The sequence below is a fragment of the Mchenga conophoros genome, linkage group LG17, assembly GCF_057382185.1.
Source record: "Mchenga conophoros isolate Kocher_MC1m ecotype Shallow Benthic linkage group LG17, M_conophoros_male_GT1.1, whole genome shotgun sequence".
NCBI classification, from domain to species: domain Eukaryota; kingdom Metazoa; phylum Chordata; class Actinopteri; order Cichliformes; family Cichlidae; genus Mchenga; species Mchenga conophoros.
The window spans coordinates 40,548,459-40,573,916 of record NC_140542.1 but is presented as its reverse complement, the minus strand read 5'-3'; the positions used below and the strand labels follow the sequence as shown (position 1 = coordinate 40,573,916).

Below are 25,458 nucleotides of genomic sequence, written 5' to 3'. Positions count from 1 at the left end.
TTAACATTTAGATTTAACATTTAGATTTAGATTTAAATATAATATTTAGATTTAACATTTAACATTTAGATTTAAATATAATATTTAGATTTAACATTTAACATTTAGATTGAATATTTAACATTTAGATTTAACATTTAAAATTCTGTTTTAAATATGAAAAGTTACAAATATTTTACTAAATGTTGTAAAAAAATGACTTGTTTTGAGCTAAATGTGGAAAAATGTTGCCGTTAATTTCAGCATGTTTCACTTTACAAACGGCGCCCCATATGTTCACGTCTAAGAATGTAACAATAGTGGTTTGCTGTTAAAAGGCTTGGATTGCGGTGTAGTTGCTGTTAGTTTCGGTTTCTTAGATCATGTGCTGCCGTTGGGTCAGATCAGGCTTCAATGTTCGCCCAGTCCCCTCTCCATCAGGTGCACGCGCGTAAGAGCAAAACTGAAAATGAGTCCTTTTTAAAGACCAGAGACCTCTTTAATCCGAAAGGAGGATTTCAGATCACACCTACATTTTGGAGCATTAACAAACAGACATATTCCGAGCAAACAGGACTGGAGTTCCTCCTAAAGCAACGGTCTGTGTCAAGCCGCCCATCACGGCCGGACTGGCCATCTGGCGTACGGGAGCTGTCTTAAAGGACCACAGACAGTACAGGGCACTGGCCCAGTCCGCTCCTCCCTCCTTTTAACCGAGATGATCACATTTTACCTTTTAATCCGAGCTGCAGAGGACGAACCAAAGAAGCGCAAAGGAGCCGAAATGTTAATGAAGAAGGACGTGTGTCACAGCTCTTTCTTCTTTACTGGTTTATGGTCTCCTGTGAATAAACAGTATATCTCATAAAACCCTCAAAAGACTCTCCAGCAGCGTTTCTCCACTTTCACTTCACGGTGGGGTTGTGACACTGTGGATGAATCCCTGACAGCAGATCAGTTCTTTGGTTTCTCTCTTCCTTGTATACAAAATATATTAAATTGTGAACAAACGGAGTTAAATTCAGATCTAAACATTCATGTAAAGATGCAAAAAAACCCAGATTTTTTTTTTTTTTACTGTTGATATTAGATTTCACTTTAAATTTTCATCAGCTTAGTTTTTTCTTCCGTTCAAATATGAAGTTGATTGGACTTCAATCAACCAAATGTTCGTTCGTCTGATTCCTCTTTCAGGTGTTTATTAAGGGGAAATAAATCCAGACCTACCTGGCCCTGTGTGGAAAACCTAAACCTATTAACTGGTTGTGCCACTCTCTGCAGCACCAATTCGTGGCTCCATTTCCCACAGAACAGCATGTTGGCTGATCCATGGCATGATCTTCCTTTGCTGAAATGTTATTTTTACGCCAGATGTAACAGGACACACCTTCCAAAAAGTTGAACTGTTGTCTGTCAGCCCACAGAGCATCTCGGGGGTCATCAGGATGACCTTTACGTTCCTGTTGCTCAGCAGTGGTTTTTATCTTGGGGCTCTGCCATGCAGGACACTTTTGTCCAGTTTCTTATGATGGAGCCGTGAACACTGACTTTAACTGAGGCCGGCAGTTCTGTGGATGTTGTTCTGGGGACTTTTCTGACCTCTTGGATGAGTCGATGCTGCGCGCTGTAATTTTGGTCAGCCAGTCAAAAAGTAAAAATAAAAAAAAGCTTTCCTAAATAAAGGTTTGTATGACTTTGGGTGGCAAGGAGGTTACAAAACGATCGATACGCAACCGTAAACCGCCTGTTATTTGGGACAAATTCATTACAACAGCACATGAAAAGAAGTCTGTGGACACCCCCAGTTTGAATCTCCACACAAAAAGGGCCATACGAGTTTGACCAGCAGCTGGTTTACACATTTAGCACCATCGGAAATATTCATTAGAATTTTAAGAACATTTTTAAATGTCTCGCAACTGAAGGAATTCTGCACTGAAGGCTGTTCAAGAACTCCAGCAAGCAGAGACGTCAGGCACAGGCTGGAGGACAATTATCCAAAACACATTAAAGTAAAGCTAAATGAGAGTTGTTGTTTCATATCGCACAAAAGTGACAAAGGCTGAAATTTGTTCTTAAAAACAGCTACTAATCAGAATCAGAGTAAAGCTGATCCATGAACGAAGTCGACACAGCAGGAAGATTTTTAAACTTTAATGTCAAGTTAAGATGGATGGCTGTGGAACATTGAAAACACTCATTTCAGTATAAACATATGCATTCCAGTGGCATTCAACAAGTCAGCACCAGCTGTCAGGAGTGTGGGTCAGCGTCTCAGCTTCAAGGCTTACTGAAGTCCGTTTGAGCTCAAGCAGTGACTTTGGAGCTGGTTCTGGGAGGGCTTGCTCTGCGCTACCTCGAGGCCCCGGGGTTGGGGTTAGAGGCTGGTAGTTTTCAAAAGTGTCCATGCTTACATCATTTATCTGACCGATACTGCAGCTGGCACGTACGGGGCAAATACTCTCCTCATGTCCAAATACAGGTGATCACCCACAGACCGCTCCGTCGGGTGCACGGGGTTAGCAGACGCTTCGGTTATTGAGCAGCTCACGAACTCTGTCCACTAGTGGCTTCGACACACTTGCGTTTTGTTCAGTAGTACTGCTGTAACAGTGAGAATCACACTGATGTGTCAGAGAGATCTGAGCTCAACGTCTCAGGTGAGAAACAGGCGACACGGAGCCTCAGGAGGGTTTCCTGAAGAACCTTTGTTCAGCTGCCATCAGTCACAATGTGGACCTAATTTGTTCCAAACAACAAACTCCTTTGTTTGCTCTGAGTTTTTGGAGCTGTTCAATAAGTGAAGCCTGACGGTAACAAAGACGCCCGTCCTGCATCAGGACACTTTAGTCCATCGTTTGGATTTTCTACAGTTTATGTTGAGGTATAAAATGCTTTAATGGCGTGAACTGTAGGAAATATGTGGCGGTGGAAGATGTCGTCATTACAGCTAATTTATTAACCATCTGCACAATATATTTGCTGTCATCAGCGTTCATAAAGAAAAAGATTGGGATCTTCAAAAACCATCTATAAAATCTTACAACACGGCCTCACGATTACAGTAAATGGTGCCGAGTAAGCTCGAGTGTAAAGTCTCAGGATTATGTACAAACACCTGGCTAGATAAGAAGTCAAACCCTCGCCCACAAATAAACTTGACAATTTTTATTATTTGAAGAAAGTTATAAGCTTTGTTAAATTTTATACCGAGTTCTTTTATCGTTTCCTTTTAACATGAACCACACGAGAAAGACTCACAAGAATAAATGTCTAGAAAATGTTTAGCACGAGTGCACCGACTTGTTGGTTTTTCCTTTTTTTTGTTTTTTAAATATTTTAGAAGTTCATTATTAATGGCCTGCTTAAAGGCACTGCCACAATACAGGGGTGGAGGGAAAGCTACTGTCCATCACTCGCACAAGACAGTCCATTCTAGTGTCTAGTATATACGGGGAGGTGAGGGGTGGATGTAGGGCGCCGGCGGTCGGGGCTGCTATAGGTAAATCTCATAGAAATCGTCCAGCTCCTCATGAAACAAGTCCCACTCGTCCTCTGAATCAGTCACCTCGTCGTCGGTTCCCGCGGCGAGCAGCATGAGGAGCATGTCGCTCAGCTCGAACGTTACCATCTCCTCGTCCTCGTTGTCGAAGGAGTCGGTGCTTTCCCGCTCGTCGAGGATGTCCCACAGCGGCGTTCGCCTCGAGTTCTGAAAGGAACCGCAAGAAAACTAAAACGAAACACATTTGTGCTTTTAACCATGTGGACACAGTGTAGCCACGGTTTCCTATTTTTATTTCACGGCTGCTTCTAATGTTTCCTGCACCATCGTCTCCTTCCTTCCTTCCTTCCTTCCTTCCTTCCTTCCTTCCTTCCTGTTGTAGCGTTCCCTCTACAACACACCTACTGCTCGTGCCCCACCTCCCCCACCCCCCCACCCCACTCCCTTGCAGTGGGTGTCCAGAGCAGAAGATAAACACACTCTCCTGTCCGGCTATGATATGAAAGAGTTCAGAAAAAGTTACCCGGTTCCTGCTGTTGGATCCAGTCTGTCTTCGCTGAGGCTGAGCTTCCTCCAGCCGCCCGTCAGGAAAGGCGTGCTTGTAGAAGCAGTTTGAGCCAAAGGGGCACGTTCCACGACCCTCGTCAAAGTATCGGCATGGTTTACTTCTGGAGAAGGCAAAGAGGAAACCAGAGAATAAAGATGCCGTCTCGACAGCTCACACTAGGACAGCTAATCCTCGTGTGTTTCAGTTTCCGATCACGACTCCCCACACTGTGCGCACTGCTGTGTCTCTGATCACAGCTTCCTATTCAAAAATCTGCTTCTTCTTCCTGCAGGTTTTATAACTTGCTGTCGTCGGCCAGCTGCAGAGTTATAAAACCTGCCTTAAAGCTTCAGCTTCAGTCCTGCTCCTACTGCATTCTCGTTTAGTTTAGTCAAACTAAAGATGAACAACAACTCTGTGTCACCGTTTCCCACACTACACAATATGTTGTGTATACATGAGATGGTGCGACGCCTCGTTGCAGCAGCGATGCTCTTTAGTGAGTGTGGGCGTGTCATGCAAACCCTACCCCATGCCGTCTTTGTATTTCTGGATGAGTTTCTGCTTGTCGTCCTTATCTTCCACCCAGTACTCACTTGGGATGACAAAATTGGATGTGATTCGACACTCTGGACAAGACCTGCCCCAAAAAAGAAAAAGAAAGATTATTTTTGTTTTGACCCAGTCTCATTGTCTGACAATATAAAATGGCTTTAAGTGACTATTGTTGTGATTAATATTTATATAAATAAAATGGACCTGAATAAAGCACAGCAAGCATGCACTCACACTAGAACAGCTGGGGATCAAACCATCATCCTGTTGGTTCAGACAACCTGCTCCACCCTGAGAGCAGGGTTAGCAGCCACAGACCTCGGCTAGTGTCGCATTGAACGAGCTGATGTTTTCTTGACAGATCTGCGATGAACCTGATGTTTTCTATAAGCATCGTTTTGCCTATAGATATTTTTGCATTCCACTTTCTGCAGCTACATATTTAAAGAGCCTTTAAAGAGTGGACACTCGGGTGTGTGAGCTGGCTGTAGCTCAGGAGGTGGAGCAGCTCATCTCGGTTTGATCCCTGGCTGCTGTCAAAAATCCTCACGCTCCCATCCTTGCTAGTATGAATGAGTGAACGAGGCAAGTTGTATAAATGCTTTGAGCGCTCAGGTAGAGGAGAAAAGCGCCTAAAGAACCCTTTACAAAGGCTGGAACTGTCCACCCTGACCAGCCGTGAAACAACAAGCTCTGATGTCCTGCAGACTCTTACTCCACACCCACAATGTCACTTCCACTTTGTCCACAACAGACTGAAGCACTTACTTGATGATTTTGCTCTCAAACTGCTTGGCACTCCTCCACTTGCGAATGCACTTCAGACAGTAGCAGTGGTTGCAGTTGGAGAGGATGCCAAAGCGGCGCTCGCTAAGGTTGACCTTCTCAAACACCACCTCCATGCACACGCCGCACATCATGTCCTTGCTGCGCTGGATGGCAAATGATATCTCCATGTCTTTCTCATGGGCTTCAATGCACGCCTACAACAGGGAATGACCTTCAGTAAGCTGAGGAATCAACACAGAGGCCTTCACTGCATGCAGAACATTTCTGGCTTTAATCAGCTTCTTGTAAGTTGGGCGGTGTTTTGTCAGACTGCATTCAGGCAGGAGTAACACAGAGGACGGGTTGAAGAATCTTAAAAAGAAATCCACGGCTGCATTTACACACACTCATGGGCACGAATGTGGAGGGGACCAACTGGAAACACAAGCTCACATACATATACGCCCACCTACAGTTAGTGAAATGTCCCCTTTGAAGCCCACCACAACCAGAGCTTATCTATGTTTTTACATGCCGCCATTTTTGGGAGCATTTCAAGCTACCGTACATCAATACAACCGTTATGTCCCAGATTTTAATAATATGTTTGCATTAAGCCCATAGTAACGACATAAATTGCAAAAAAAAAGTGCAATAAACTACAAAAAAAATGGAAAATCTTTTTTTTGCACATATTTCTAGTTAGAGAAACGTCGGAGGGACGTCCCTCAAGACTGTTACGCAAAAAAGTCGCACAAAATAGTTTCCAAGCGCAGGAAATTTATTGCGAGTGTCTTCATAGTTTCATTTTTGGGATACACTAATTTTTATCAACTGCAGGAAAACAAACAAACAAAAAAACCCAAAAAACAAAACCAGCATAAAAAAAAACTACGTTTCCCACGAAAAATGACACTTCCAGTTTCTGCAGGTAAGGGCAGACGTGTGATAGTTCGCGCTGACATTTATTCTAACGTAGGAAGTGCTACGAACAGCTGATCAGATCAGATGTTTCTGGATTATAATGTTTTTGTTGTTGTCAGCGCTTTTTACATGATTTTTGCAAAGCAGTTTGTGGAAGGAAACTGCGACCCGGGACAAGCTGAATCCATCTTACACAAGTACAACTGCTCCAGTTTCACATGCAAAAACAATAATAATAATAATAATAACAATAACAATAACAATAGCAGCCTATGTGGTTGCAATTCCACCAGGATTTTAAAATCGTTGCGTAAAATGGGGCGTGCACGCTCCGATGGCCTTAAAGGTTTAAGTAAGGTGCGTCTCAATGATGGTTTCCATCATCGAGTTTGTGCAATAAAACGATTGCAGAAAGACGGTGATGGAATTTGTGCACCACCAGCAGGCCGTGCTGTAACGGTTACCTTGGTATGCTCTGAGCGCTGAGTGTTGTCAGAGGGGTGGAGCACCTGGAGGCCACACATGTCACACACATCGCCATGGAGATAAGCACAGTTGATTCCATAGCGGCACTCTCCGACAGCAGCATACGGACAGAGCTGCTTCCTCAAATCTTCGTTGTCCAGCGCAGGATCACGGTCAAGCTCCTCAATGAGAGGGACTGTGCTCTCCACAGTCGCTGGCTCAGCTGCACACACACACACACACACACACACACACACACACACACACACACACACACACACACACACACACACAACTGAAGTTCCTCTGCGTTTTCAGATGGAGCACAGCATCCTTAAAGTGGAGCATTTTGAGCTTCACATTCTTTGCATGTTCATAGTTGTTCCTGGAGCTCTACCCTCGCGGGCTGGCAGGCTGGGCGCCGCACACATTATTTGGGTTTAAATGTCAGGAAAACAAAACACCGATGTGACAGCATGTGTGCATAATTAAGTTGTTTCCCCCATAACAGCAAAAGCATCAGCATTAGTAGGCATCGTGATGTTATCAATCCTGACTGCTCACCACGTCCACAGTAGGGCTGTCCTGGAACAAACTCTGCAGCATTGACCCAGTCAGGCACCACTGGTCCAGGCGTCGGCCCACTGGGCTCAGGATCTGCTGGACTGGGCAGCGAGACGGAGGCGAGCGGCAGCGTCTGGGAGGCTGGCAGTTCCTCGTTCTTTACTGGTTTAGAGTGTTCAAACCTGAAGAACGACAACGTCACACCAGGACTGTTACAGTGTAGCAGTAAACAAACAACACATCGCTTCTTGTTACATTAATCAGAAGGTTGGTTCAGTCCTGGCTCCTCGTAGTAGGACAAGACTAAACTCCAACTTGTTTCTGATGCATCTAAGGGTAGAGCACCCACTCTGAGTCTGGGACAAGTCGCTGCCCCAAGTGGAGGAGCTTAATAACAATACACCAGGTTTAGTCATTCACATAATTACATTCAGGTGTTCCATCACTGGAGTCACAGGTGTATAAAATCAAGCAGCCAGGCCAGCAAACTGCTTCCACAGACATCTGTGAAAGAACGGGTCGCTTTCAGGAGCTCCGTGAATTCTAGCATGGTACCGTGATGGGAGGTCACCTGTGCAAGAGTCTAATCGGCAAGTTTCCTCATTACTACAGTGGTATTATTACCACGTGGACGCGATTGGGAATGACAGCAACTCAGCCACAAAGTGGTCAGTAGGGCTACAACTAAAATGATTTTGGTTGCCGACTAATCTGCCGATTTGTCTTTGATTAGTCAATGATTATTTTATTCTCTCTCATCTCCGCTTCCTGTGGACAAACCTGCTGTTCTAGGATCCAGTACCTCACCTGCTCCGCCCACCTGTGAGGATCAGCCTCTCGTCCCACAGCAAATTAGATAATCATCCAGGAAACATCAATTTGAAAATAACCGAATGTATTTTAAATATTACTTAATGTGATAGTCAGAATAAAAAAAATATCAAGTTATACAAATTAAAGTGCTAGTAATATGAATAAAAAAAGGTGCCAACAGGAACTAAAACGGCTTCTGTCCGAAAGTTTTTTCAGTCCAAAACAACAAGTTTCCAAAGTTCAGGAATCTCGATTGCAGTGGAGAAGCTCTGGAGGGAGGCTCGCTCTTATCTTTGATGTTCCCAGCTGCTGCTGATAAAGATTCTCTGTCATGACTTCAGCCATTTGAGAGCTGCATGAGCCTCTTTACAGGACAAACTCATCTAGAGCAGGGCGACCAAAAATATTTATCTCGATATACATTTGAAAATTTGCGATAACGATATAACTGATGATATAAGTGACACGAGACAAAATACTTTACAACTCCTGAACTTTATTAGTGCAAAAAAAAAAAAACAAACAATCAATGTATTTTCACTTAAACAAGCAGCTGTTTAAGTGCATTAAAGTTATGTAAAAAATTAACAGTGCAAATGCAAATTCCTTGCTGACAGAAATTGGCCGACATATCCTCAGCAAATCAAATCAGTTTTATTGTCACATCACATGTGCAGGTACACTGGTACAGCACATGTGAGTGAAATTCTTGTGTGCGAGCTTCACAAGCAACAGAGATGTGCAAAAATACAATAACGTAAAACAAGCAAAATATAAGAATGGCTACATCTGAGACTAACAAATATATGTACAATATATAATAGTATATGCATTACTGGATGTGTATACTAAATGTGTTTTTCTACGTGTGTGTGTGTGTGTGTGTGTGTGCACATATTTTACAAATTAAATAGAGTAAACAATAAATAAAATATATAAAATATACAGAGTTGAATATGTGCAAAACAGTGGCATTTATATACAGTGTGGAGTGCATAATGTTGAAGTTCCAGTAGTGAAGCTGAGGTGTCTATGAAGTGTTCAGCAGTCTGATGGCCTGATGGAAGAAGCTGTCTCTCAGTCTGCTGGTACGGGACCGGATGCTGCAGAACCTCCTTCCTGATGGAAGCAGTCTGAACAGTTTATGGCTGGGGTGACTGGAGTCCTTGATGATCCTCCCCGCTTTCCTCAGGCAGCGCTTCCTGTAGATGTCTTGGAGGGAGGGAAGCTCACCTCCAATTATCCGTTCAGAGCACCGCACTACTCGCTGGAGAGCTTTGCAGTTGTAGGCGGTGCTGTTGCCATACCAGGTGGTGATGCATCCAGTGAGGATGCTCTCAATGGCACAGTGATAGAAGGTCCTGAGGATGCGGGGGCTCATGCCGAATCTTTTCAGTCTCCTGAGAAAGAAGAGGCGCTGCTGCGCCTTCTTCACTGTTTTGTTTGTGTGTACTGACCACGTAAGATCCTCAGCCAGATGTACACCAAGGAACCGGAAGCTGCTCACTCTCTCCACAGCAGCGCCGTTGATGGTGATGGGGGTGTGTACTTCTCTGCACCTCCGGAAGTCCACTATCAACTCCTTTGTCTTTGCGACGTTGAGGGTGGGATGGTTGTCTTGACACCAGTGGGTCAGGGCGCTGACCTCCTCCCTGTAAGCCGTCTCATCACCGTTGGTGATAAGACCCACCACTGTAGTGTCGTCCGCAAACTTCACAATGATGTTGGAGCTGTTAGTGGCCGTGCAGTCGTAGGTGTAGAGTGAGTACAGGAGAGGGCTCAGTACACACCCCTGTGGAGCACCAGTGTTCAGTGTGACGGGGGATGAGGTGATGCTGCCCAGTCTGACCACCTGGCGTCTGTCAGACAGGAAGCTAAGGATCCAGCTGCAGAGGGAGCTGCTCAGTCCTAGATCCTGCAGTTTCCTGTCCAGCTTCGAGGGAACGATGGTATTGAATGCTGAGCTGTAATCTACAAACAGCATCCTCACATACGTGTCTCTCTTCTCCAGGTGTGACAGGGCAGTGTGTAGTGTCAGGGCTATGGCATCATCAGTGGACCTGTTGTGGCGGTATGCAAACTGTAGAGGGTCCAGTGAGTCGGGTAGTGCAGAGCAGATGAAGTCCCTGACCAGCTTCTCGAAGCATTTGCTTACGATGGGGGTCAGGGCTACAGGTCACCAGTCGTTCAATGAGGAGATGGTGGAGGATTTGGGTACAGGGACGATGGTGGCCATTTTGAAGCAGGCTGGGACTACAGACAGAGAGAGGGAAAGGTTGAAGATGTGCGTGAACACTCCAGCCAGCTGAGCCGCGCATGACTTGAGGACGCGGCCGGGAATCCCGTAGCTTTGCGTGCGTTCACCTTCCTGAAGCACTTCCGCACATCCTCCTCAGACACAGTGTGCGCACTGACGTCATCCGCGGTGCGCACACTGTCCGGTCTCATGGTGTTCGCTGTGTCGAATCTAGCGTAGAATACGTTTAGATCCTCACACAGAGAGGCCGTGGTCTGCGGTGTGCTGGTTTTCCCTCTAAAGTCTGTGATCGTGTTTAGTCCCTGCCACATACTCCGAGGGTTGTCAAACTGTTGCTCCACCCTGTCCCTGTACTCACGTTTGGCTGCTTTGATCGTCTTCCGGAGTTGGCAATGTGCGTGTTTGTAGTCCGATGTGTTCGCGGAGGCAAAGGCGGTGCTCCGTGCCGCGCGAACATCTCCGTTAATCCAGGGTTTTTGATTTGGGAAGGATTTAACTGTTCTGGCTGGGACGACATCTTCCACGCATTTCCTGATAAATCCACAGACTGAGTCTGTGTATTCATCAATGTCTCTGGCGGCCACGTGAAACATTTCCCAGTCCGCGTGATCAAAACAGTCCCGCAGCGCAGACTCCGGCTGGTCCGACCAACGGTGCACCGCCCTCCGGGTTGGAGCTTCCTGTTTCAGCTTCTGCCTGTAGGCAGGCAGGATCAGGATGGAGCGGTGATCTGATTGGCCGAATGGGGCACGAGGGAGGGCTTTGTACGCATCCCGGAAAGAGGTGTAGCAGTGGTCAAGTAGCCGATCTCCACGGGTGTTAAAATGGATGTGTTGGTGGAGTTTGGGTGAGACTTTCTTCAGGTTTCCCTTATTAAAGTCTCCGGCTGTGATAAACGCTGCCTCTGGGTGTGCGGTTTCCTCGCTGCTGATCGCGCTGTACAGTTCCCTGAGTGCACGGTCAGTGTCGGCTTGTGGGGGAATGTAAACAGCCGTAATGATCACTGCTGTAAATTCCCTCGGTAGCCAGAATGGCCGGCACTTAATCATCAGGTACTCCAGGTCCGGTGAGCAGAAGGATTTGACCGGGTGCACGTTCGCATAATCACACCAGCTGTTGTTGATCATGAAACACACACCACCGCCTCTGCTTTTCCCAGTAAGATCCTGTGACCTGTCCGCGCGGTGCACAGAGAACCCCGGCAGTTGTATTGTGGAGTCCGGTACCTTGTCCGATAGCCAGGTTTCTGTGAGGCAGATCACGCAGCAGTCCCGCATCTCTCGCTGGAATGAGATCCGTGCCCGAAGCTCGCACAGCTTGTTCTCCAGAGACTGCATATTAGCCAGTAATAAACTGGGTAACGGTGGTCTGTAAGTGCGCCGTCTCAGTCGAACCAGAACGCAAGATCTTCTCCCTCTGCGTCGGCGTTTGCGGCCTCCAGGGCCAGAGAACAAAGATGTCTCACGTGAGATGAATGGGGGGTCTGCAAACGGAGGGTCCGTGTTGCAAAACTTGAACTCCGGAAAGTGATTGGAAAGTCCGTCTTTTATGTCCAGTAAGGTTTGTCGGTCGTACACAAGGAGACAAGTGCTGCTCGTGAAAAAATAAAGGAAAAGTAAAATTAAACACAAAAAACAGCTGTTGCTTGGGGGAGCTCGCGACGAGGCTGCCATGCATTATATGCATGTATGCCGTGTACATAAAATCGTTTCGAGGTCAGTAAACACAACCAGAGTTCATACATCATAAGGCACACGGGATTATAAGGGGCTCTGTCGACTTTCAGAAAAATCAAAGGATTGATTTTAACTTTGCAGGAACAGTTCCAACATGACTGTGCACGAAGAACGCTCCATAAAGACATGGATGAACGAGTTTGGTGCAGAAGAACTTGACTGGCCTGCACAGAAACCTGACCTCAACCCGATAAAACACTTTTGCAATGAATTATAAAGCGCAGACTGCGATCCAGGCCTTCTCGTCAAACATCGGTGTCTGACCTCGCTTCTGGAGAACAGTCAAAAATTGTTGCTGTTATGGTTGCAAAGGGAGGGCTGACATTAAAGCCTATAGATTAAGAACAGGATGTCAGTGAAGGAGACAAGTGAATCCTTTTGGCAGTATAGTTTATCTCATTCTCCCATCCTGGTCACACGTGGTGGGAGAATAGACTTGACAAACTGGGACTGTCTGCAGAAAACCCACAAAATTGGGTTTTATCTGCCGGACATGTTTGGCCCCTTATCTGAAGAATCACTGAAACTTGTTCACGCTGCTGCCCGCCTGCTACTCCATCAGCCATCAACAGGAGTAACAATGTTAGGATGCCGTCAACCTAGACACCCAAAATCATATTTTCTTCACAATAGAATATAGAAGAAATATCACATTTTTAAATTGAGCAATGAACAGTAATAATTGTTTAAATTTGATGGCAGCAACACAGAATCAGACTCTTAGTGTCGTTGCAGCAGTAAAAAACTGAAGAACCAAACTCAGGGGGAATTCTCTCAGTGCAAAAAACGAGCGTCAAATTAAGTTAACAAAAAGAAAAAAGTTAAACGGGCTGATTCTTGTACAGCACTTTACTCTCCAGGAGCTTCATATAACATCCCACACAAGCATTTTCTTCTATGCTTTAAGTGCTTTCTAGCTAACATTCACACTCTGATGGAGGCAACGGAGAGTAACTTGGGGTTAATATCTAACAAAGGCTATTTGGCATATAGACTGGGGGAGCCAGGGATTGAACCACCAACCTTCCATCAGTAGATGACCTGCTCTACCTCCTTAGATGCAGTGGCAGCAGCTGGCTGGCAAACACACACAATTCTATTTTGCACTAGTCCCCATTAATGCAAACACCAACGGAGTAAACACTGTACATAAAAGGTTAAATTGGATATGATTGTCTTTAACTTAGCAGCATCCAGGATGGTGATGGCTGAGGGATAAGAGCTCTCATGAAGGATTTTATTCATGTTCTTGAGATAATCTGAGCTTTGTGGTTCTTTAACCTCCTGGCGTCCACATATGTGGACATCACATTTTGTGTTGTCTAGACCAAAACACTAAATTTTGCTCTGCAAGGGCCTGATATGCACTTACATACTGCCACTGTTCTATCGAAGTTTTAAACGAATATGAGGCTCTCATTTTTCTTAGATACAAAAAAATCAGGTTTAAAAAAAAAAAAAAAAAAAATCTGTTAATTCTTTGTTTTTACATTCATCGGGTCCCAATATGTCCAAATATCAAAGAGAAATTTAAAATGTATGCCATGGAAGAGCTCAGGTCTTAGGAGGTTAAGTAAAGGGAGCCAGCAGCCAGCTATGCACTGGGCGACATATGTAAGCCCGTGGAGCCCTTTCTCCTGTGCAGCTGGAGCTCCGTGCACAGAGACAGTAGGTATACTCTACTGTGCGCCCAAAGATTTGCCTCCCTGTAACATCATCTAGCCTTTGCAAGAGCAGCAGAGAGAGACTTCTACAGCGAGATCTAAAACTCTTCATTACATTATTGCTTCATTATAACTGGGACAGAGATCACATGGTAAACATGACTTTGAACGAAAGCAGCCAAATTTCAGGTAAGGCTATTTGTAAGCCTCACACACACTTTCCATTCCATAATTTGTTGGCGTTAAAACGTCCCTGTGGCTCTCCTTTTACCTGTGTTCAGAATTGCATAAACTCAGTCCTACCTGTGCCATCTCTGAACAACTGCATGCATCAGGTACAAATCGTGCACCGTGACTCAATGTGAGCTCAACATGGCATCATCGTGCTTTTCTGGTGCTTTCTTTAGTCATTTACTGAGTAAATCTTAATTACCAGCACATTTGCTGCTTTTGTTACTTTATGCATCTTTTTCTCCCCTTGATGGTTTTTTCTCCTTTCTGTTAGACTAGCTCAGAGCACAACCAGACTATTCCTAGACTGTGGAGTGTTGAATAAGTGGGGAGGGGAGGGCGCTGTGCTGAGGCAATGCATAAAGAAATGAGAGGAGGGAGCTGCAGCACAGTGAACCTGGGGAACCCAGCAACAGAGAGAAACAGAGACACAGAGATGGAGCATTATGCAATTGCCATGCAGGCTGCAGTGCACCCTGTCTGGCCCTGGGGGCCGCAGAAGAGAAAGCAGCAGAGAGACAGACACAGTGAAAGAACAAAACAGAGTGCATCACAATAGATAGAGCCCAGGGAATTCAACCTTAATAAACCCCCACAGCGAGAGTCTTTCTCTGGACTCTCAATGCAGGGTGCGAAGGCCTGTGGAGCCTCCAAAATAACGAGAGCACCTCCATGGTGCAGCTCAATCACAGGTATGGATGAATGTGACTTAACAACAACAACACACACAACAGTAACTCAGTACTACATAGCAACCTGAGGATTTCACAAAGGCAAAAACGCTATTAAAGAAAGATGCGAGTATGTGTGAAACCGCTGTGCCCCTGCTGCTGCTGGGGTCCTCACACTGACTCACCAGCTCAGAGGATCTAACTGGAGCAGACACTGGCTCTACGAGGCGGCTGGGAGCCTAATCCACTTTTCAAAAACACCTCTGCATGTTTGAGCCTCGTTAGTATGTATACATGTTGTTGTTTATTAATATAATACAAACATGCTGTGTACTAAAACAAAGCAGGGCTGAAACAATCTTCATCTTGTTAACAAAGGTTTTGATCTGTACAACTGTATTTTCATTAAAACTGAGAAGAACAGAAGGAAAGTGCCTGGAAACATATTGTTGTACATTTTGTTTATATTTAGCTGCTCACCTCTTTCATTCTTTCTGCAGCAGTAACAATAAATAATAACTTATTCAATCTAAAGCAATCAGAACGCTGGGAATTGGAAAATTCACCATCTTCAATGGTCAATATAAATAATCGAATGCTTGTACGTACTTATGTATAAATAAAAAAATATTCACTAACATTTAAATTAAAACAGAACCGCCACAAGTCCTTCTACAAGATAAACTCCAAACAAGTCATACTCTGTCAGATTTTAATTAGATTTGTCCATGCATGTTCTGAAACTGTCATCCTACTAATCTGGGCCTCTGAAGGCAGAGTCCCACCGTGTAAAATACACAGCACGACCCAGGCAGTCATTTTAAATACAAGAGTTCATGCAGTAAAACAGCAGGTCCTCGTGTGTGATTCTGACCCACATAAAGCTGCCACACACACAGACCAACAACATGTTGACATTAAGGCGCAGTCTCGGGTGTCACATCTACTTGAGGGGGACACTTCTGAGAAGCCCTGCTAGCAAACCCGCTATGCTGCCACTTTTAGAAAGCAGCTCAGCTCTCAGCTGAAAACACGTTGCAGGGCCGCTGCGTCGCAGCACGAACATGCAAGCTCAGTTTCGCTCAGGTGCACATTCCTGCTCTGGTGTCAGTTCAGTCTTTACCTGCAACGGTCCCCAAACGCGCAGTTTCCCTTCTGAAAGAATTTGCAAATCATGCTGGCAGGTTTGCTGCTGGTCAGGTCATGGGAATAACGACAGTTCTCCCCTTCTTTGCACAGACCGTGCATGAAATATCTGGAAATACAAAAGGAAATCAAAGTTTACTTAACACATGAAACAGCGTGTTTCCTTTTAGAGCCCAATGTCAGCGTTAAAAAGCAGCCAGCCCGTCACTTGGATGTAGGCGAATCAAATGCGTGTCGATGTCATCTTGTACTTTCATACTCATAACGCCATCGCGGTCATGTTTAAGGGACCGCGGCGCTAGCTTGGTCCGGATGTGAACCTAGCAGATGATGTGACACCGAAAGGCAACAACTAGTTAAAGCCGCTGGTTTAAACGCAGATTAGTTTGTTGGTTTTAATGTGAAACTAGTGAGAACTGCTAGCTGAGACTAGCTTCAGAGCTTTCGTCGAGGGGCTGCTGTGTGACACTAGCTTTACAGTTCAGCGTTGCCGATCCGATTGTCGAAAGCGTAGCTAGCAGGACGGCGGCTAAACTAGCACAGCAGGCTGCTGTGTGACCACAACACAGCGAACATGACAACATTACAGCTAGCTCCGCGAACAGCTGAGCGGACCCTTGAAAGACATTCCCGTCAATCACTCATAAGCTGCCCTGGCAGCGTTATTCTGGCGTCAAACGGCACGGTGTGCGATCGCCGTCTGAATGTGCTAGTTCTATTGTCTTGTCCTACCTGCAGGTTACGTGTTTTGTCCAACCGCCTGTTACTGCTGAAGCCGCCGTTGACGCTGCTGCTGCCTCCGCCATTGCTGTTTATGTTGAGAAGCTACAGCCGGATGTTCCGGACAGGTTCGCTCGAGCTCGGCATCTTTCGACTGTGGACAATTTAAGCCGAAGTTCACCGAAAAACCGTCTCCGTGCAGACTGCCGTCCACTACGCGGCACCGTTGGCAGGTTAGATGTTCGACCTTATAAATAATCAGGATCAGTCGAAGCAGGCGTCATTTCTATTAATCAAGAAGATGAACCAGGCTCGCAAAGTTCCATCAAATATTTGTATCTGTCTCATAGCATTTAATTTAACTGCAAAAGTTTTAGAAGTTTTTTATTGAAAATTATGCAGAAAATTATGCAGTTTAATGTCTCATTGCCCTCTGAAATGAAAGCATGGTACAAACACGCAAAAAAAAAAAAAGAAATCATGAAATCAACTTATGGACCAAAATATCTTCTAAGCTTTTGACTCATCAAAGTAGCCCCTTTTGGCAGATACCAGAATCGACACTCCACATCAGTTGGTGGCGCTAATGCACCATTTTGCTGTTTGCCAACCGCCAATAAACAATATAAAGAAGAAGAAACCTTATTAATCCCAGAGGGAAATTTAGTTGTCATAGCAGGAAATATACAACGAACATCAAGCGCTCACATAAAATGAGAGTAGAAACAGATTTATTGATAGATAAATAGATAAATATAGAGATATAGGTATGAATGTAAATATAAAAGGACAAATAAATGTTGTGGTGTACAAAGTGACAGGATGCACTGAGGTGTGATTCATTCTGTTCCACATGTGTGGACTGGTGGGAGGGTCATGGTCCATTGTTCACAGCAGATCTCACAGCTGAACACACCCGTGGCTCTTTCTACAACAGAAATCACCTTTGTCACAGCTTTCATGATCAAAATGCTCAGATTTCTTCATGTTGTCATGGTCTTTTTTAAACTTGGACATAGATGTAAATCATTTAGATGTTAACACAGCACAGCACGCCGCCACGACCGCCCAGCACACCGTGACAGTAGTAAAGGATAATAAACATCACTCTCCTCATATTCTGATTCTGTCTTCATTGTGTTTTAATAAAGAGAAATTTATTTTGCTGATTTGTGTTAATTTTGCCAGACAACTGAAAGTGTGTGGACTCATCACATAGCAGGACTCTAGAGTGCGACCAACTTGGCCACAAATGCCACCAAATTTTTCAATGGTGCGACCAAATGTTCGAGTGTAGTAAAAAAAAAAAAAGAACTACGAAACTCTGAAAGTCTCCGTGTGGTGAACAGCAGACACACATTATGCCCCTATTGTGGTCTAAACCAATCAAAGATGGTCTCTGATTGGCCGTGGTCCAGTTGAAAGTGCAGGCAGATAGAGAGGTGAGGAGCTTGAATGAAGCCATATCGATTCATTAAATCCTGACTTTTAAATATAAATGTATTTGGCCAGAAACGGCAGAATCTCAGGTTAAAGCTCACAAAACTAACATTTGGGTGCCTCTAACTTTTGTGCTGGTGCACCAGTGCAACCGTAGCAAAAAGTTAGTCTAGAGCCCTGCAATGAACAGAGTAAGTGGTAAAGCATCACCCAGTTACAAGAATCAGATTCATTCATTCTTTTAAGGACATTCTTGCCCTGTGAAACTTTATTCTTCATTTCCCTTTTCTCTACTTTCATTTTCTTGGAATTAGAGAAGAAGTGTTTTAAAAGTGTACAGTTACCATTAATGTGCTGTTCGTAAGTTTCTAGGTAATTTTTTGTAAGGTTGCAAGGCTAAGAAAAGTATCATTTTTAGCTGTGTTATTATGCAGTGTTTCTGACAATTCCACTTCTGTCACTGTAGAGAAGAATATATATATTTATATATACAATATATTTGTTTCAGCCATCCAATGAACAGAGACAGTTTAACACCAAACCTCTGCAGGTCGCTGCAAAAACACAACAGCTTGCATCAGGTTTCAGCTTTAAACTGCGCAGCAGCTTCATTTGCCCACACAGTTCTTTCTGTAGACCAACCGGATGTATTCACTGTCACTGTAAAGACTGTCAGTGGGAAGCTGGGCCTGAACAATTAAGCTCTCAGCCACAAACTACAAACAGCAGAGTTTCTATGTGACCGTGAGGTGAGACCGCCATAAGAGGAAAACTAAACCCAACCACGGTGCGTCAGTGTAAACAACATTACTGAAGAAGAGATTTTCCTCTTCTCCAACTAGACAAATCTGGACTAAAAAAATCATAACAATCATAAAAATGTCTGTGGGGGGAAACTCCCACTAGGCTTGAATCTGGGACTCTCCACCATTTGAGCCTAGAACGGAAGAAGCTTCTCGGATGAGAGGGGAAACGTCTTCACGCAACTTAAAGACGCTTTTCTTTGCAAGCTCCTTTGACTACGATGACCTGGATGACTGAGAACCTTCACAGACAACAATCATAAAAATAGAAATCTTTGAAATGTCCATACCACTAATACAATCATCAACTTTTTTGGTGGTTTGAGAACATTTGATAATGCAGAAAACACAAAATACAGCTGAGGTTGATGGGAACAGCACGAGTCTGCATGCATTTGGCTACAAACCACTTCATAGGACAAATTAAGGATTTGGCTCAGTTTATTTTTATAGAGTCAATTCAAAACAGTCATTGCCTCGAGACATTTGATATGTGGAGGTGATACGCAGGACTAAAATACTGCTCACGTAAATGCAAAATGTGTCGTTGTGTCTAATAATTATGGACAAAATTACTCCTTAATTGTCAGGATCCGAACAGTACAGAGTACACAGGCGTTTAATACAAAAATATGAAAGATTATTAACGAAGCCAAAAACTTAAACTGGTAGACCAATAAAAGAGGTCGATTCAATAAACTAAACTCAAGATAACAACTAAGAAAACCTCAAACAAACATGACTGATCTGCGACACATGAGGGAACTTAAATACTGGCTTAGCTAAACCAAATGACACACAAGGAGGAAAAAAATGGCTGCGATATAACCAAACACCCCTGAGGCAGCGAAGCGCGTGGTTCAGTCCAAAGAGGCTGTCAGCAGCACTTCAGGCCAAAACCACACGTTTGCCAACCAGGAAGGAGAAGCCGAAGCCCGAGGTAACTCAAACAAAGAAAGCTGAACCAATACAACACAAAAGTGCTAATGTGTGTGTGCACCATGTAAACACTGTAAGGTGCAAAAACACATTTAATAATTAAACTGTATTAAGTTGCGACTGCAAAGTAAACTAAAGTGAAACAACTAATGGTGAGCTGTGGATTTTAACATGTGTGGCTCGCCACCACATTTATCCTAATTTAAGGAAGTGACATTGGAAACTCCCACACCGTGCTATGATTACCCAAGGACACACTGAGTGTTTGGGGGAGGGGGGGTCATCATATTTCCCAGAATTACAGGTTGAATTTTAAAACACTATAAATTACTTATAACAGATATTTTTATTATTTTTTATAACAGATAAGAAGCTGAGCTCACATGGTGTGCAATATGATGACAAAGGTGAAGCAACACGTGTCTGAAAACTTTATGTAACTTTATTGCATTGTTGCTCTGCTATTCTCAGCTGTTTCTATGAACGGTTTTCACAGTCAGTCAAATCTGCACCATATTCCAGTGAAAATGTACTCAGAGGGATTTTTAAGCAACAGAGTTTGATGACATGTTGCTTAGATCCCAGGTATCAGTGCACTGTAAACACACCTCAGCCCGTACAATGCAGATCTAAAGATAAAACAGAGTAAACAGAGCAGCTGGTCTTTCCTCCGTCTCACTCTTCGACTACGTCCACACCGGCCCGGATAGATTTGAAAACGGTGTTTGTGTCTGAAAACGCTCTGCGTCCACACTAGCGTTTCCAGTCGTTTTCACAGAGTTGTATTGGAACGGCCGAAACTTCACCCTTCACTGTTTGCAATTTTTATTGAACCACTAGCAGCAGCAATTAGACAGAATTCAGTAATTAAGGGCATAAAATGCAAGAACGTGGAACATAAAATCAGCCTTTATGCGGATGATGTGTTACTTTTTCTCCAAAACTCACAAACCAATATCTCTGGGGTGATTGCATTGATAAACTCTTTTGCAAGAATATCAGATTACTCAATTAACTGGTCAAAATCTACAGTCCTACCGATTAATTGGTCCTTCCATTATTCTTCTTCTACACCACTGCAATCTGGAGATATTAAATATTTAGGTATTAATGTTTCTCCCAAGCTTGCAGATCTAACTAAATTAAACCATATCCCACTTTTAAAGAAGGTAGAAGGTGATCTGACTAGATGGAAATGTCTACCCATATCACTCATGGGAAGGGTTGCCGCTATAAAAATGATGGTCTTACCAAAAATAAATTATTTATTCTCAATGATCCCAACTAAACCGCCACAAGATTGGTTCAGATCTCTAGATTCATGTATGTCCAAATTCCTTTGGAAAAATAAACCCCCACGTATAAGCTTAAAAACACTACAAAAGACCAAGGATAAAGGAGGACTAGAACTGCCTAACTTTCAGCACTACTTCTTAGCCAACAGGCTTCAGTTTATCTCAGGATGGCTAAAACATACCCTCTTAGATGAACCTTGGCTAGATGTAGAACAAGCACTTTGCAATAATCTAGAGATCTCAGACCTACCATTTATCAGCTCAAACATCCAACGACATGAATGCTTTAAAAGCATCAACATCAGCTCTTCTCTGACAGCATGGTGGGAGTTTCTAAAAATGACGGCGTCTTCATTAATCCCATGCAAACGTACACCTATCTGGAACAACCCTGACATATTACAAAACAATAATATGATAAACTTTTCAGATTGGAGTGATAAACAGTGTTGGGACTAACGCGTTATTAAGTAACGCGTTACAGTAACTACGTTATTATTGTGGTAACGAGCACGGTAACTAGTTATTATGCCAAAACCAGGAACGCGTTACTCGTTACTGGGATTTAGATAGGCTCGTTATTCGTTACTTCGTGTGTTGGCTATCGCGGAGCTTCCACAGATTCAGTAACATTAGCAAGTGGTGGAGGCCAGCAGGTGGATGAGGGAAAGGGGAGGCAGGAGGAGAGACCTGAAGCGGCGCTGGTCCGAGAGTGTCAGGTGAACTGAACTTCAGGTAAGAAGTTATGACCTGCAGTCTCTCTGGGTCAGATATGAACCAAGTTTAGGTGGAGTTTATTTTCGTTGTGCTGACTTTTTCCTACTGCGTGCTAGCTAGCATGACAGAGTTTCTATACAGCTGGGTGGTGCTATGTTACTGATGTTGAACTTTATTTTGTTCATAAGTTATTAGAGTTGCCAACCGTCCCGTCTGGTATTCAGAGAAAATATTACGCGTTTCTTATTGAGGTGAAAAGGAACAGTTTGTCCCGGACTTCAGCTACAATGAAAAAGACACAAAGCTGGAGTTACTCTGTGTTTACGCTGCACAGCTGCCTCTTCTTCTCTCATTCTCCCCCCTCCCTCTCCCGTTTGTACTTCAATCATGAAACTGATCAATGATCAGCTGATCGTCTCTCTTGTTTATTTATCGCCCACTTTGCGCCAGAAAGAGGAAACCAGCGGATGTCACGGTAAACAACAGCAGCACGTTTAAGCTTGATCAGCTGTTGTTAGAATTGATTTAATATTAATTTCTAGTATCAGCTGATGTTTGCTGGAGCCACAGCTGTGAAGCTGCTGGTCATGATGTCGGTTTGGTTATGTGGTGAGAGGGAAACATGAAGATGAAACCAGGAGATGTCCTTACTGAATCATCAGAGCTGTGATGGAGAAACAGGTTTACCTTTTAGGTGACATGGATGAGTTGAAGGGAAGTTATGAACTGTTTCTGAGAGACAAATAACACCAGGATCCTTTTCTAAGTAGCTGACAGCTGGTGACTGTGCAGGGGCGGGTCTAGCAAAGTGTTGCCAGGGGGGCATATAGGGCATTAACAGGGAGAGGGGGCACAAAGAAATACTTTTCTTTCTTATTCTCATTTAAAATGTTTCACTTTTAAAAAAATAATTATCTGAGTCTTGCAACAAACAATTGATAGATTGATGCATATATACCATCAGAACAGTGTACATCACTGTCACAACAGTGTTTGTTTTCATTCAAAGGCTTTATGATTTTTCCTATAATGGCGGCCGGTCTCTATTCAAAATGCCCGGGACGATTTTCTGTCCCAGTCCAGCCCTGTATGCAGCTCATCTGCAGTCTGGTGTTACCTACATCTTCCTATTCAGAAGGCAGAATTTCTGAGTTCTGAGTACAATCGAAAGCACCACGACTGCAGTTTTTGTGTTGGATGTAAAAAGCAGGCTAGGATAGAATCAGGCGTGGGATTTCTCTCGTGGAAATGTGCACATTATTTTTTCCTTTCTATTGGTAGGTGGCACAGTGCACTGTGGCAAGTAAGCAAGCTAGAAGACTGGCAATCTGGCTGGGTATCCAGTTACGGAAGCAACACATTAACAAGAGAATTCTGAGTAAAACCAAAGTTACTTTCCCTAGTAACTATTTACTCTGAAAGTAACGAGTAACTTGAAGTAACTGAGTTACTTTTGATAGAAGTAACTAGTAATGTAACTAAGTTACTAATTTAAAGTAACTTACCCAACACTGGTGGTAAAGGAATCAAATATTTAAAACATATACTAGAAGGAACAGAATTGATTTCATTTGACAGACTAGTTACACAATATGGGATCAACAAGAAAAGATTTTTAGAATATCAACAAATTAAATCCATAGTAAAAAAAGAAATTTAAACCGGGTCAAGTTGAACTACAAACACCACCAAGTGTGGTTCAATTACTCTTAAAACCCCCAGATTACTTTCCAAAATATACAGAATGCTTTCTAAAACAGATGAATCAATATCACTTCCTATTGCAAAATGTGAAGCGGATTTATCAGTTAACTTAGACCAAAACTTCTGGTCTCAAATATGCTTAAAAACCTTTCATTTAATTATAAATCCCAGTGTTGGGTCTGTGCTTCCACAGGCCCCGCTGGTTTAGAGACTTATTCCCGTTAACGAAAAGCAAAGAAACAAGACGAACATCTTTAACTGGTTTTTACTTGCTAGCAAGTGAAGCCCGCTCGGTGTCTCAGGAAAGCACTCTGAATCCAACCACAGACGACCTCGACTCAGGCCTCCGCTTGCCGCCTTTCATTGAAAACAGTTACAGTACACACAAGCACCTCCCATTGTAAACCCCCCCTATGGTCACAAAAGATAAGGCACTATGTGTGTATGTGTGTGTGTGTATGTGCGAGAGTGTGTGTGTGTGTTTGTGTTTGACTTCCTGCCCACAAAAGAGTCATAAAAGCAGGAAGGTTACTAACCAAGAAAACAGAACCCTCACACAGATGTCCCTGTGATAAAACACTATAACCTCCCCCACCAACAAACTGGCTGGGGAGGGAGTCAGCGACAAAGGAATGTCTTTGGGGTGATCGTGGCTCAAGAGTTGGGAGTTCGTCTTGTAATCGGCAGGTTGCCGGTTCGAGCCCCGGCTCCGACAGTCTCAGTCGTTGTGTCCTTAAGCAAGACACTTCACCCGTTGCCTACTGGTGGTGGTCAGAGGGCCCGGTGGCGCCAGTGTCCGGCAGCCTCGCCTCTGTCAGTGCGCCCCAGGGCAGCTGTGGCTACAATGTAGCTGCCATCACCAGTGTGTGAATGTGTGTGTGAATGGGTGGATGACTGGATATGTAAAGCGCTGTGGGGTCCTTAGGGACTAGTAAAGCGCTATATAAATACAGGCCATTTACCATTTTTTGTTTTGTGCCCTTTCTCACCGTTCCTCTTCCCCGCTGTTTTTCTTTCCCTCCCTCTCTTTCTTTCTCCCTTTTCCCAGTCATATCTGTCCCGTATGTAACAACTGAAAATAAAATAAAATAAACAATAAAAACAAAGGCCAATCAAATGGACGGCCAGGCCGGGATGGTCCACTTGGTAAAGTAAATCTGTTGGGCATCTTTCTTTGACTTTAGACAATAATTCTGATGACAAAAGATCCAAACGGGACAGGCGGAAAAAAAAGAAAAAAAAGAAACAGCCGAAAACGCTGACGTTCCAGTCCTGCGCATGCGTGAAACGCAAGAAGATTCAGCCTGCCTCATTTCTGTCTGCTGTTTATTTACTTTCCGGCAAAATGTCGAGGAAAAGCACCGAGTTTTTTAAATGGACTAACAATGAGGTGGAGCCGTTGCTGCGAGTAAAACAAAAGTACAAAGTTGCAAAACGTCTCAGTGTGGACAGGAGGCCAAAACGGAGTGAAAACGAAGTGTTTTTAAATGAAAACGCATTAGTGTGGACGTAGTCTTTATCTGTGTGTGTGTGTGTGAACAGAGAGAGAGGTGAAAACACAGTGTCCCTGCAGTGTGAGCCGTAACACTGTCCCTGATGTTGTTGATACTGCTGTGTTTGACACACCTGAGCAGACTTCCTGTGTCTCCATGAGAGCAGCACATCTTAATTCACAAAGATCTCATGTTAAACACTTAATCATATGTCCACAGTGGACAATGTAAGTATATGTGATTATACGGTGAAGCTTCGAGTGGCTAACCTGTTTGTGTCACGCAGGTGAAAACAGACTCAGGCGCAGACCAGCTGAACTAGAATAGCAATCACAAGTTTTTTTACAAAACACCACGTGAAAGTATATAAAGTGTACAGGGCAGTGATATTCAATGGTCCAAGGGAAAAGGGGAGAAAGTCCAAAACATGCTGCGCTCGTTCGCTCCTTTTGTATTTGTTTCCAGCACACTCACTCTCACTCCACTCCACTCCATGCCACGCAGGGAAACAGGTCAGGATTATGA

At 43.9% G+C, this 25,458-nt stretch overlaps 1 protein-coding gene across 1 annotated transcript; it reads right to left on the bottom strand.

Moving 5' to 3' along the window:
• Positions 1-2,118: 2,118 nt before the first annotated feature.
• Positions 2,119-16,737, bottom strand: mkrn1 (makorin, ring finger protein, 1). The gene is made up of 8 exons (XM_085251754.1): positions 16,555-16,737; positions 15,800-15,931; positions 7,305-7,486; positions 6,740-6,963; positions 5,352-5,566; positions 4,558-4,668; positions 4,005-4,149; positions 2,119-3,688 (listed from the first exon to the last, which is right to left on the bottom strand). Exons 1-8 carry the CDS (start codon positions 16,626-16,628, stop codon positions 3,476-3,478), a joined length of 1,296 nt encoding a protein of 431 aa, XP_085107880.1. The 5' UTR covers positions 16,629-16,737; the 3' UTR covers positions 2,119-3,475.
• Positions 16,738-25,458: the final 8,721 nt, after the last annotated feature.

Coding starts and splice junctions, on each gene's coding strand:
- mkrn1 (XM_085251754.1), bottom strand. CDS start 16,628: ATGGCGGAGGCAGCAGCAGCGTCAACGGCGGCTTCAGCAGTAACAGGC. Junction 15,932..16,554: donor ACAAAACACGTAACCTGCAG/GTAGGACAAGAC, acceptor TTGTATTTCCAG/ATATTTCATGCACGGTCTGT. Junction 4,150..4,557: donor AAATACAAAGACGGCATGGG/GTAGGGTTTGCA, acceptor TGCCTTCTCCAG/AAGTAAACCATGCCGATACT.